General features: G+C 49.9%; 1 protein-coding gene across 1 annotated transcript; it reads left to right on the forward strand.

Moving 5' to 3' along the window:
* Positions 1-736: 736 nt before the first annotated feature.
* LOC123059021 (probable histone acetyltransferase HAC-like 1) lies at positions 737-4,262 on the forward strand. Its single transcript, XM_044481680.1, has 5 exons — positions 737-1,143; positions 1,427-1,559; positions 3,097-3,241; positions 3,630-3,718; positions 3,807-4,262. Exons 1-5 carry the CDS (start codon positions 1,013-1,015, stop codon positions 4,029-4,031), a joined length of 723 nt encoding a protein of 240 aa, XP_044337615.1. The 5' UTR covers positions 737-1,012; the 3' UTR covers positions 4,032-4,262.
* The last annotated feature ends 8,635 nt before the right edge of the window (positions 4,263-12,897 follow it).

Consider the following 12,897-nt stretch of genomic DNA (forward strand, 5'->3'; position numbering starts at 1 on the left):
CAACCAGGACAAAATCGATAACATCTCGGATGATGTACGTGAGCTATGGCTCACTGAATGTACCCATAACTCTGAATGATGTTTATTCAGGTTATTCTAAAAAAAAATTAGTGTGTTGTCTCGTTTCATCGTTATAGCTTAGGGCCGCCAGCCAAGTTTATGTTCCGTTTCCAATGATGTGTATACTAAAAGCACACACTCAAAACATAGTTTGTCATCTAATCATAATGTAATTAACACCAAAATCCTTATTAGAGGCGCGTGTCCTTTCAAACACATATCAAGATAAAGACCATAGGAAGACACACACGAACAAGATCGAACAATAGAGGATTGTCATGACATAGGAAGATAACGATCTTCTCAAGTGTCGCTCTCCGGCATCTGCATTTTCGGGAGGGGCTTCGCCTCAAGGGAGACAAGTGTCACACATCCCATGCTACCGCCTATGAAAATGAGGTCACCCACTAAAAAAATATAAAGAAAACGGGAAAATTTGTGGGACATGAAGGTAAGTGTGTATGTGTTATTGGGCCCACCTATCTCCGCATCGTGACCAAAGGCAATGAGGCGATGATGTTTGTCAAGGTCCAATGTCAACCCTATCTGTTGGCGTCGTGACGTGAGAAGATCACGTCGTACTCAAGCGCCGCTTTGCGATGAGTGTCACGCCTCCCTTGCTAAAGGCGACGAGAAGGAGCTACCCGGATACAAAATAAACAAAAGGGGTAGTTGGGATGGGTATGAGCTGGCTATGCAGCAAAAGCGCGTGTGTGTAAGGGATGCTGAATGAAAGCGTTTGTGAACACCTCGCCTCTTCCCCGCGTTCTCATCCTGTTGAGCGTCTCTTCTCTACCCGAATTCTCCAGTCCCTGATACAAATCAACGCGATCTCATCATAGACGAGGCACTACAAGTGCTCATCCTTACTCTAGAAACCTTCGCCACATCAGTCGACCCCACGTTTTGATTGCGGTTGGCTGCGAAGGTGAGCGAGGGGAAGGCGGTGCAGATGAATCGGTTGGGCGGCAGTGGCATTGGCGGCGCCGATGTGCCACCGCTGCAGCATCAGCGGAGGGAGGATGTGATGGGCCTTGGCGATCCCATGCTAGTGACGCTGCGCAACAATTACCGCCAGAGGATGTAAGTGCTTTACTACTTCTATCTCCGTAGAAATTTATGTAGGATGTGGTGGTGCCCACTAGTTATTCAATCAGGGGTTTCAAGTGTATATATGCACTGAATTAGAATCAACTTTCACACAGCACCGAGATTGATAACCTTCCTTTTTCTCAAAAAAAAAGATGGTTGATAACCTTCCCTTATTTTGCAAGGTCTTGTTTGACATAATTTCCAAAACACGCGAGGTGGGGGCACATGAAAGCCTTCTTTATTTGATTCTATTTCCTTGTTCTTGAATTGCCAGAATGGAGCATGCACGATGGGAGGTAACTGCGAGATTATATGAAGGAAAGAGGGTACCTGCTGACTGGCAGCGGGGGCTGCCGGAACTTGCTAGGCGGGTCGAGAAAGTCTTGTTTGAGAAACACCCAAACAAGGTGCGCTCTGTTTACTTGTTCTTTTGTACGTATGTACCCCTCGTCCATCTCTTGACTAGGAAGGTAATGTTAGGAATAAGCATCTTTTTACTTATTCTTTTGTATGTAAGTATATCCCTCGTCCATCTCTTGACTAGGAAGTAATGTTAGGAATAAGCCACCGTGGTAGTGATCAGTGTGCGTGTGTGTGCGTGCTGGTCGAACCGGGCGCTGGTGAGTGGCCTCGTCGTGTCCATAGGCGTGTGTGAGTGTGCGCGCGCGTGCTGGTCGAGCCGGGCACTGGTGCGTGGCCGTGTCGTGTCCGTAGGCGTGCGTGTGTGCGTGTTGTGGTGGTGCGTGAGCTAGGCTCGCGTTCGAGTCCGCCAGCGTAGGGCTAGGTCGTTGACGTAGATAGCGGGGTGAGCGTGGCGATCTGTTGCAGGCCCGCCGCGTCACGCACACGTGGGAGCGCGTCGTAGGCACGGCCAGAGCGACCGGATCGCGCGCTCGAGTGGGTAGGAGGCGTGAGGGTCGTGCCCTAGTACTGGCGCGGGTATAAAGCCCGTGTTCTGGGACATGGATTTTTACTAACTCTATGCGCACACAACTGAAATCGCTGCCACTCATCAAGCGTGATGTCCAATCGACATGGGCCACCACCGTGTCAGTCATGCAAGTCCTTTATATTCTTTGTCAGAAGTGGCTGCATTCATCACGTTTTGAGGTGGTAATACTAGACTGCAATACTTTTTAGTTGGGCGCCTAACCAACCTGGATGCTAATTAAGATCTCACATTCAGAATTAATATTTTGGGATTCCTTTCTTTCACACACCACGAACTAACAATCACACTGTGTATATAAAGTTCTTCTATTTTTTATGGCAAAGTTCAGAAACCGTGTTAACAAAGTTCTTCGGCTTCAGATAAAATTTCTAGCAAAGTTCTTTAATATTTCTAACAAAGTGCGGACCTACAATCTATAAAGTTCTTCACTGTTTCAAACAAAAATATTTTTCAAATGTATCCAAACCAGATCTTGTTCTAAAGGGCTTGGCACCACGAGTTCAAATATGTAAAAAGTTTAAAAAACACAATTTTGCTTTGAAAGATATGAATCATCTAAATTGTCAGAGCAAAATAAAAGGTGATTTAATTAGAAGGGAGAGGGAAGATAAAGTAGGCATGCATGTGTCAGTATGTGCAGCGTGTGTGCAGGGAGAGAGAGAGAGGAAAGAAACATGCACATGCAAGGGGCACGCATCCACATGAATAAGCAACGCTAGGGATTCGCGTTGTGCGCGCAAAGCGTTAGGATTCACCATATTCGCGTGTTCTGTTCGTTGTAACGGCAGGGTGCCGGAGTTTGAACTTGAGAAGAAACGCTGTCTGTGCAGCGAGGCTTTCGTCGCCGAAAACCGCCACTGCCCCCTCTTTCTTCTTCCTCCGTTCGAGCATGAGTGTGTGAGAGAGAGAGAGCTAGGGTTTAGACCCGACATGTAAATCGCTGTCTCATCATTTTTTCTGATGATATCACCTTTCACCTGTTGTTTCGGCAGTGGGAGTACTACAACATGACGAATGGACCAGTTGAGCCACATTTCGAGTTTGCTGTGACCTCGCTTGCTCAGATTCAGAGGCAGAGAGCATCTTCCACTGCGTATGCTCATGGGGGCATGATACCGGCACCTGGTGTCACGCAAGGTGCTTACTACAAATCGTTGAATGTTTTTTGTGGCAGACAACAACATCTGCTGCAATAATCCTGGTTCTCCATCCAGTTACCTCACTGCAATTTGCACATGATGTTTTATTTACTGAGCTTCTGCAATTAGCTTAAAGATCAAAGTGAAATTTTAACCTTAAAGATCCACCATTAGGAATTAGCTTGACGTATCTTCTTCCTTGAGACTCTTAATTTCCCTTTTGCTTAGCATAACGTATGAACCAGAGCAGAGCTGAGATATCAAAATGTTCACTGTCAGTGACCATCTATATGCTATTAATCTTATATAGAGCATTATGCTAGCTAGTGTGCCCTGTAAATCTTGCTTCCAATTTATTAGCTTGGTTTGCGTTGCTTTCTTTCCAGGGGATACCTCCAACGAGCTTGTGAACACACTACTATCTCTGGGGATAAACTCTAGCGATGACCTCTCAAAAGTGTCGAACAGCAACTTGGTAAGAACACTACACTGGACTTCACCCATGGTAACGTGTTACGCTAGTTTTATCAGCTCATCACTACTACCTATATATGGAAACGCAGGCAATCCGTGCACCTGTTAAGAAGGAGGTCTCAGAGGAACCAAAGTTCAGCTGTCCATTCTGCTTCGACGAGCTGGTCGATGCGTCATCAACTATCTGCGGCCACATCTTCTGCCACAAGTGCATCAAGTTCTCCGTCCAGGCTCAGAACAGGTGCCCTGCCTGCTGGAGGGGACTCACCATGAACAGCTTCCACCGCGTCTACCTCCCTGCTACCATGGACTAAACTGATCCAGCCCTTCTCGTCGCTGGCATTTCATCATCCTATCTGAACTATTATTCACAGGGTTATCGTTACCATTCAACTATTGGTACTCGGGGGGCGTGTTACCGATCTGCATCCGCCGCTTGTAATAAACCGTAGTCTCTTCCTGTGGGAAATCAAAACCTGTGCTTGGCACCTTGAAAATATATATTCTGATCGTTAAGGTATATTTGGTTGTTTGCGCGCTCTGCAGTATGGCCTGACACATATTTGAAGATTTGGTCTTGCGTTGTCACCTTTTTTTGAGTCTCACAAGTCACAACCTTATTAATTGGCAATAGTTCTGGAGGTACAAACGCTGAGTGGCGGAGGGCCAAGCCATACATATGGAGGCTGGGGGTGCCATAGATAGCAGAACGAGCATAAGGCCACCTCGGAGAACTCACTTAGCATAAGCCATACATGGAGCTTCCTTGTTGCACTCACTTGCATAAGGCTACCGAGGAGAACTCCGAGGCTTGCGCCTTCTCTTCTCATATGATTTGTCCATACTGACAGAACCAGAATCCCTTGTCACCAGTTGCCTCCCTTGTCAGCACCTCCACAGGTGCCCTCATGTCCTGCTTGGTCTTCTCACCAACTGCACCTGACTGCTCCACCAATGAATCAGTTTTGCGGTTAGTGGCGAGAGATTGAGTAATCTTTCGGTCTTCATAGGCTTCTATCTTGATGAAATTCAAACTGCTGTCCCTCTTGCAAATATCATCCAAATTTTGGTTGAGCATCTTGATGCGGGTGCCGATTGTCGTGGTTCTAAGTCTGACAGTAGAGTGGGAGGTAGGTATAGAGAGGCAAGGTCCTAGCTATGGAGAGGTTGTAAACACAAGGGATGTACGAGTTCAGGCCCTTCTCGGAGGAAGTAAAAGCCCTACGTCTCGGAGCCCGGAGGCGGTCGAGTGGATTGTATGTATATGAGTTACAGGGTGCCGAACCCTCCTGCCTGTGGAGGGGGGGTGGCTTATATAGAGTGCGCCAGGACCCCAGCCAGCCCACGTAATGAAGGGTTTAAGGTGTATTTAGTCCGGGGCGTTACTGGTAACGTCCCACATAAAGTGTCTTAACTATCATAAAGTCTACTTAACTACAGGCCATTGCAGTGCAGAGTGCCTTTTGACCTCCTGGTAGTCGAGTGAGTCTTCGTGGTCGAGTCCTTCAAGTCAGTCGAGTGAATCCCTCGTTGGTCGACTGGAAGGTGACCTCTTCTAAGGGTGTCCTTGGACAGGGTACTTAGATTAGGTCTGTGACCCTACCCTAGGTACATGACCCCATCATTAGCCCCCGAATGGATTGAGGCTTTGAGTGACGGAGGAGTTGATGTTGTTTCCGATTGACCTTTGCACACTGGTCGTGCGTTGTCCTGAATCCAGAGAATCTCTTCGTTGATAGTGAGCAACTCGCCTTCAGTCGACTCGATCCATTCTTTTCTTTCGTTGAGTGATCTTTCGGGCTTCGTCGATTTCCGAGCGACGGATCGCAGGAAATCCCGCGCCTGACAGACTGATCTGCCGTTAGCGGATTCCGCGGGATGCGAAATTTGGGGAAATGCGCGAAGCGGAGCGGACTGCGGCGTTCGGATGGGACGGGACATAGATGCCTCGATTCTCGCGTTGCTTTCTTCGCCACGTATCTCGCCCGTGTAACAGTTCCAGGATATGATTAGATCTGCCGGGTCCACCTGTCATCCACTCGGAAGGGATCTTATAAATGCGCCCGGCGGGGGTTTTTTGAACGGTGCTTCAACATTCTCTCTCTCTGCCTCCTTCGTCTCCGCCCAACGCGCTCGCTCTTGCCCCCGCACCACTTCTCCTCACGCGCCCCGCCGGAAGCCATGGTCAAGGAGAAGACGGCGGCGCTGGAGCGCGCGAAGAAGGCGTCGGCGACGGAGAAGGCGAAGGGGAGATCCACCAGCCGCGGTGGGTCTTCGTCCAGATCCCGCCTGCCGAAAGGCTGGGTCCAGGGAGATTGGATCCAGTCGACCATCACGGAGAAGGACCTCCTCGACATGGCCAACGAGGGCCTGATCCCCATGGAGCTGCGAGGCTTCCGGGGAAAGAATGGCAGCCCCAGCCGGAAGAGGGTGAGTGCGTGCTTCTGGCTACCCATGTCGACCGCGGATTCTCTTTGCCGCCGAGCGTTTTCTTCCGTGGTTTCTTGAACTTTTTTGGAGCGCAACTCCACCACTTCACCCCGAATTCTATCGCCTATCTTGCCGCGTTTGTGTCCATGTGCGAGAGTTTTCTGGGCTGTCGACCGCACTGGGGCTTGTTCAAGCACATATTCACATGTCGCTCTCAAACTGTGAAGAAGGCGAGTCCAGGCGACGAAAGAACCCGAGTGGTCCAAATGTGTGGAGGTCTGGGGATCCAGGTGAGAAACAAGAGCACCTTCCCAGCTATGACATTTCCCGAGTCAGTCAGAGGCTGGCAGTCGACCTGGTTCTACTGCCAGGACGAGTCGACACCGGGGCAGTCGAGTGGGCTCCCTCCATTTACCATGGACCGAGTGAACAAGCCCTCCTCCCTGAAGCTGATTCCGGAGGAGAAAGCTGACGTGAAGATGTTGATGGAGCGCGTAGTTCAGTTGGTTCGGGAGGGAGTGACGGGCATGGATCTCCTGGAAGTTTTCCTTAGGCGCCGAATCCAGCCTCTTCAGTTCCGGAGCCACTGCATGTGGTTGTACTGTGGGACTGAGGACGTGACTCGGGTTAACCCAGAAACAGTCGACGATGCCACTCTGGAAAGGTGGATGGCCGCTGTTACTGGGAACAAGGATAACCCTCGCAGAGCCAGAAGGATTCCTCCACTCGACTGCCACAGTGACCCAAACAAGGTACGTCTGCTCCACTTCCCATTGTATTTTTGTCGTATTTATTTCTGTTTTCTCTGTCGTTGGTCGACTAATCTTTGTCTTGTTGTCCATCAGGCCCTCATTGAACTGTACTCAATGCCCAACGGAACGCAGGCTCCGACTGAGGAGGGAGAAGCGAGCGGGGGTGAGAGTCAGGAGGAGGAGTGGGACTCGGACGCCGCCGAGGCCGATGATGATGACGATGACGATGATGATGATGACGATGAGGACGGCGAAGAGGAGGAGGAGGAGGAGGTCGCACCACCGCGCTCGGAAAGGCGGTCGAAACTTGTTCATGACCCTGCGACTGAACGCGGCGAGGGGGTCGCGACTGTTACTCAGTCGACCAAGCGTCCCCGGACCACCTCTCCGGCGCCGACTGAAAAGGCGCCGAAGCAGCCCAGGGCGGCCCCGTCGAAGCCGACCAAGCACCTGCCGAAGATGAAGGTGTCCATCCCCACCATATCAGGGTAATCATATTGCTTACGTCTTCTTGTTTTGTGTGAACTTTATCTCTGGTTGGCGCTGGAGTTAGTCGACTGACTCTTTGGAGTTGCAGTGCTGCTACTTCCGAGACCTCGGCCCGGGCTGATGACCATGAGATGGAGGACGCAGCAACCTCAAAACCAGGTACTATACTCTTAACGCCGTTTTTAGTCGACTGACTTATGATCTATAATCCTGATTCTTCTCTGTAGCTCCACCCAATGTTGTTATCACTTTCCCAGATGATGATGAAGATGAGGAACCGCTGAAGCACAGAAGGAGTAGGAAAACGTCTGCCAGCAGGGTGCCTCGGGATGTGACGGCGCCTGAGACTCTGGTTGCGGAGGAGGAGAACACCACTCGACACACTGTGTCCTTCGCAGATCCACTGACGAGTGCTCAGCAGCCCTCCCTCTTCATGACGCACCACGTCCCAGAGGACCAAGATGGCGCCGCGAAGGAGGCGATACGCCAGGCAGGGATCATGATGGAGCAGTTAAGGACCATCCGGGATGCGAGCCAGGCAGCTTACGACGCCAGTTCCGCCCTTCAAAGCAATGTTCAGGTCAGTCGACCATCGTCTGTTCTATTAGGATATGCTATCAAAAACTTTTCTTTCCAACATCTACGGTAGTCACCCACTGGATGTGTCGATTTAGACTCCGTGTTAGCGGGGGCACGCTGAGTGCACCCGCTGGGTGTAGTCCCCAAGGCTAAGGTCGACTGCTGGCAGTCGGCCTTAGGCTTTATAATTTCAGTCTTTCCGTCATTCGACTATGGCGAATGGATTTCGAAAGCCGGTCGACTGGTCGACTCTGTCTTCAATAGGATTAGTGGGGGCATGCTGAGTGCACCCACTGGGTGTAGTCCCTGAGACTGTGGTCGACTGCTTGCAGTCGATTACAGTCTTTTAAAGAATACATCATTTTATTTATTTATTTATTTTTTCGAGGTCGACTGGTCGACTCTATCTTCGATAGGATTAGTGGAGGCACGCTGAGTGCACCCACTGGGTGTAGTCCCCGAGACTACGGTCGAATGCTTGTATTCGGCTGTAGTCTTGGAAACGTGTGATTTTTCCTTTTTCACTCGGAAGTGAATTATATTTGACATTTAGTCGATTGGTTCTTCGCAGAACTCCTGTGATCTTGTGGCTCGCTACTCTGAGCTGGAAAACAAGCACATTCAGCTCGAGCTGAATTTGAAGCTGGTTCAGGAGAATCTGACAAAGGCAAAGGAGGAGACCGAAGGTATGTTTGGTGAGACCTTGACGACTGCTTTTTCCCTTCGTTTGTTTCAAAATCTGATCTTGCTGTAACTTGCAGGTAAGGTAAGGGAGGCCCAACAGAAAAAAGACCTTGAATTAGCTGAGAAGATCAAGCTTGCTGACGAGAAGTTAGCTTCAGTCACCAAGCTTGAACAAGACAATACCAATCTGAAAGCTGCTCTTGGGATCGCCAACAAGGAAGTCAGTCGACTGAAAACTGATAAAGCTGCCCTGACCGACCAAGTCAGTAAGTTGACTGGGAAGAAAAATGATCTGGAGTCCTTCCTGAGTGGTCTTGCCAAGAAGCTGTTCCTTATGCTTGAAGGTAAACCTCTATGCTCGGTAATCATTTCCAATCGTGGTTTTTCCATTCGACCATCGCCTTGACTCGGTGATCGTCCTTGCAGAATTTTGTCAAAACTTTGAAGAAGAAACTAGCCGGCTGGAACCAAACCTCGACCCCGTCAATTCTCCGGTGAACGACGAAGTTGCCATGAATGTTTTCCGACTGGAGTCCCGTGTTGCAGCTGTCGTGGACTATCTTGCAAGGCTGAAGGTCGCCACATCTCGCATCGACTCGACGCTCTGGCCCGGGGAGACACTTCAGAATGACCTCGAGTCGCTGATGGCTCGCTTGAACACGATCCCTGGTCGAGTGCAGGAGTGGAAAAAGTCCTCGGCTCGGTGCGGTGCAGATGTTGCTCTGTGTCTGGCCCGAGTTCACTTCAAAGATGTGCGAGAAGAGAAGCTGGCGGCCCTCCGGGTGGCCAACACCAAGAAGCACGACTTCAGGTCCTTTATGGAAACTTTCCTTGCGGCGGCCACTCGGATCGCGGATGGAATTGATCTTGATGAGTTTGTTGCACCTTCCAGCCCTCCACAGGAGGGGTAAAAAACTTCTTCTAAGCTCGACGCTTTAAATTTGCCTCGGTATGCCGAGTGGAGTTGTAACCGATAAACTTTAACAGGTCTAGTACTTGAGCACTTTCGGTTCCTTTTGGTATCGATCCCAACTTGAACTTGGTGTTTGAATAAGATTGCTTTTGGCTCAAAAATGTCTTTGCAACCCAAAGCAAGACGCTTACTGCAGTCGACTTATTCCTTAGTCCACTTAGGCGAGCACTGGGCTGCAGCTAAGCCCCCGAGTGAGAGGTTTGCTCTTCACTCGGTAGGATTTTGATAACTTAGGCGAGCACAGGGCTGCAGCTAAGCCCCCGAGTGAGAGGTTTGCTCTTCACTCGGTAGGATTTTTATATCTTAGGCGAGCACTGGGCTGCAGCTAAGCCCCCAAGTGAGAGGTTTGCTCTTCACTCGGTGGGATTTTGATAACTTAGGCGAGTACTTAGACTGCAGCTAAGCCTCCGAGTGGAAGTCTGGCTTACCACTCGGTAGGATTTTCATAACTTAGGCGAGTACTTGGACTGCAGCTAAGCCTCCGAGTGGAAGTCTGGCTTCACTCGGTAGGATTTTCATAACTTAGGCGAGTACTTGGACTGCAGCTAAGCCCTCCGAGTGGGAGGTTTGCTCTTCACTCGGTAGGATTTTTATAACTTAGGCGAGCACAGGGCTGCAGCTAAGCCCCCGAGTGAGAGGTTTGCTCTTCACTCGGTAGGATTTTTATATCTTAGGCGAGCACTGGGCTGCAGCTAAGCCCCCGAGTGAGAGGTTTGCTCTTCACTCGGTGGGATTTTGATAACTTAGGCGAGTACTTGGACTGCAGCTAAGCCTCCGAGTGGAAGTCTGGCTTACCACTCGGTAGGATTTTCATAACTTAGACGAGTACTTGGACTGCAGCTAAGCCTCCGAGTGGGAGGTTTGCTCTTCACTCGGTAGGATTTCGGTAACTTAGGCGAGTACTTGGACTGCAGCTAAGCCCCCGAGTGGAAGTCTGGCTTACCACTCGGTAGGATTTTCATAACTTAGGCGAGTACTTGGACTGCAGCTAAGCCTCCGAGTGGGAGGTTTGCTCTTCACTCGGTAGGATTTTTATATCTTAGGCGAGCACTGGGCTGCAGCTAAGCCCCCGAGTGAGAGGTTTGCTCTTCACTCGGTGGGATTTTGATAACTTAGGCGAAACGGATTCGCAGCTAAGCCTCCGAGTGGGAGTCTGGCTCACCACTCGGTAGGATTTTTTACAAACTTAAGCGGAACGGATTCGCGGCTAAGTCACCCACTGAGGGGGGATTTTATTGGACAAAATAAAAAGTGACAAAAATTATGGAGGAACTATGACACTATTATTTTGAGGTCCATGAACTACAGAAGTACTTTATTGGAACTCATCCGAGTGGTAAAACTTAAGTGTAAAATGGGCGGAGTAGTTCCGCGTTCCAAGCTCGGGGCTCGTCGATATTATGCTCGATGTTGTAAAGACGGTACGCCCCGTTGTGAAGAACTTTGGTGACGATGAAGGGTCCTTCCCAAGAAGGAGCAAGCTTGTGTTGTTTCTTCTGATCCACTCGGAGAACTAAATCTCCTTCTTGGAAGGCTCGACCTCTCACATTTCTGGCGTGGAAACGACGCAAATCTTGTTGGTAGATGGTCGACCGGATCAGAGCCATCTCCCTTTCTTCCTCTAAAAGGTCGACTGCGTCCTGCCGCGCTTGTTCAGCTTCTGCTTCGTTGTAGATTTCAACTCGAGGAGCATTGTGGAGAAGATCACTCGGCAAGACTGCTTCAGCTCCGTAGACCAAGAAGAATGGAGTTCTTCCGGTCGACCGATTAGGTGTGGTCCGCAGTCCCCAAAGCACTGAGGGAAGTTCGTCGACCCAAGCTCCAGCTGCATGCTTGAGATCACGCATCAGTCGGGGTTTCAATCCCTTGAGAATCAGGCCATTGGCTCGCTCCGCTTGTCCATTCGACTGCGGATGGGCGACTGAAGCGTAGTCGACTCGTGTGCCTTGAGAGTTACAGAAATCTCTGAATTCCTCCGAGTCAAAGTTCGACCCATTATCCGTAATGATGCTGTGAGGGACTCCATATCTGAATATTAGTTCCCTGATGAAGCTAACAGCAGTACCGGCGTCAAGGTTCTTGATTGGTTTAGCCTCAATCCACTTGGTGAACTTGTCGACTGCCACCAGCACATGCGTGAAGCCACTTCGCCCTGTTCTCAAAGGACCGACCATGTCCAACCCCCATACTGCGAAAGGCCAGACGAGTGGAATGGTCTTCAGGGCTGATGCAGGCTTGTGCGACATATTCGAGTAAAACTGACATCCCTCGCACTTATCTACTATCTCCTTTGCCATCTCATTCGCCTTTGGCCAGTAAAATCCGGCTCGGTATGCTTTGGCCACGATAGTCCGAGAGGACGCATGATGACCGCAGGTCCCCGAGTGAATATCATTAAGGATGATTCGACCTTCTTCTGGCGTTATGCACTTCTGACCAACTCCAGTCGCGCTTTCTCTGTATAACTGTCCTTTGATTACGGTAAAGGCCTTAGATCGACGGACGATCTGTCGAGCCTCTTCCTCATCCTCCGGGAGCTCTTTTCTCAGGATATATGCGATATATGGAACTGTCCAATCGGGAATGACCACCAAGATCTCCATAACCAAGTCGACTACTGCTGGGACTTCAACCTCAGTCGGATCTGTGGCACTCTTGGGCTGTGGAGCTTCTTCGGTGAAAGGATCTTCTTTGACTGACGGAGTGTGTATATGCTCCAAGAACACACCACTCGGAATGGCTTCTCTCTTGGAACCTATCTTTGCTAGATCATCAGCTGCTTGATTTTTCAGTCGGGGTATATGATGGAGCTCCAACCCCTCGAACTTCTTTTCCAGCTTCCTCACTGCACTGCAGTATCCAGTCATGGCTGGGCTTCTCACATCCCACTCCTTCATCACTTGGTTGACCACTAAATCCGAGTCGCCATAGACCATCAGGCGACGGACGCCGAGTGAAATGGCCATGCGCAACCCATATAAGAGGGCCTCATATTCTGCCTCATTGTTGGAGGAATCAAAGTGAATCTGGAGCACATATCTGAGCTTATCTCCTCTGGGGGAAACCAGGACAACCCCAGCACCGGAACCATTCAACATCTTAGAGCCATCAAAGAACATGGTCCAATGCTCCGAGTGAACTTCAGTCGGCTGCTGCTGTTCAATCCACTCGGCGAGGAAATCTGCTATTGCCTGGGACTTAATGGCTTTCTTTGCCTCAAACTTGATATCAAGGGGAAGAAGTTCAATCGCCCATTTAGCCACTCGACCAGTT

Source organism: Triticum aestivum, chromosome 3A, assembly GCF_018294505.1.
Source record: "Triticum aestivum cultivar Chinese Spring chromosome 3A, IWGSC CS RefSeq v2.1, whole genome shotgun sequence".
Taxonomy (NCBI): Eukaryota; Viridiplantae; Streptophyta; class Magnoliopsida; order Poales; family Poaceae; genus Triticum; species Triticum aestivum.

What these genes read in the sequence shown, in the direction of transcription:
- LOC123059021 (XM_044481680.1), top strand. Translation starts at nt 1,013, where the DNA reads ATGAATCGGTTGGGCGGCAGTGGCATTGGCGGCGCCGATGTGCCACCG. An exon ending in AACAATTACCGCCAGAGGAT is followed by an intron (nt 1,144 to 1,426) that starts GTAAGTGCTTTA and finishes TTGAATTGCCAG; the next exon opens with AATGGAGCATGCACGATGGG. An exon ending in GGCACCTGGTGTCACGCAAG is followed by an intron (nt 3,242 to 3,629) that starts GTGCTTACTACA and finishes CTTTCTTTCCAG; the next exon opens with GGGATACCTCCAACGAGCTT.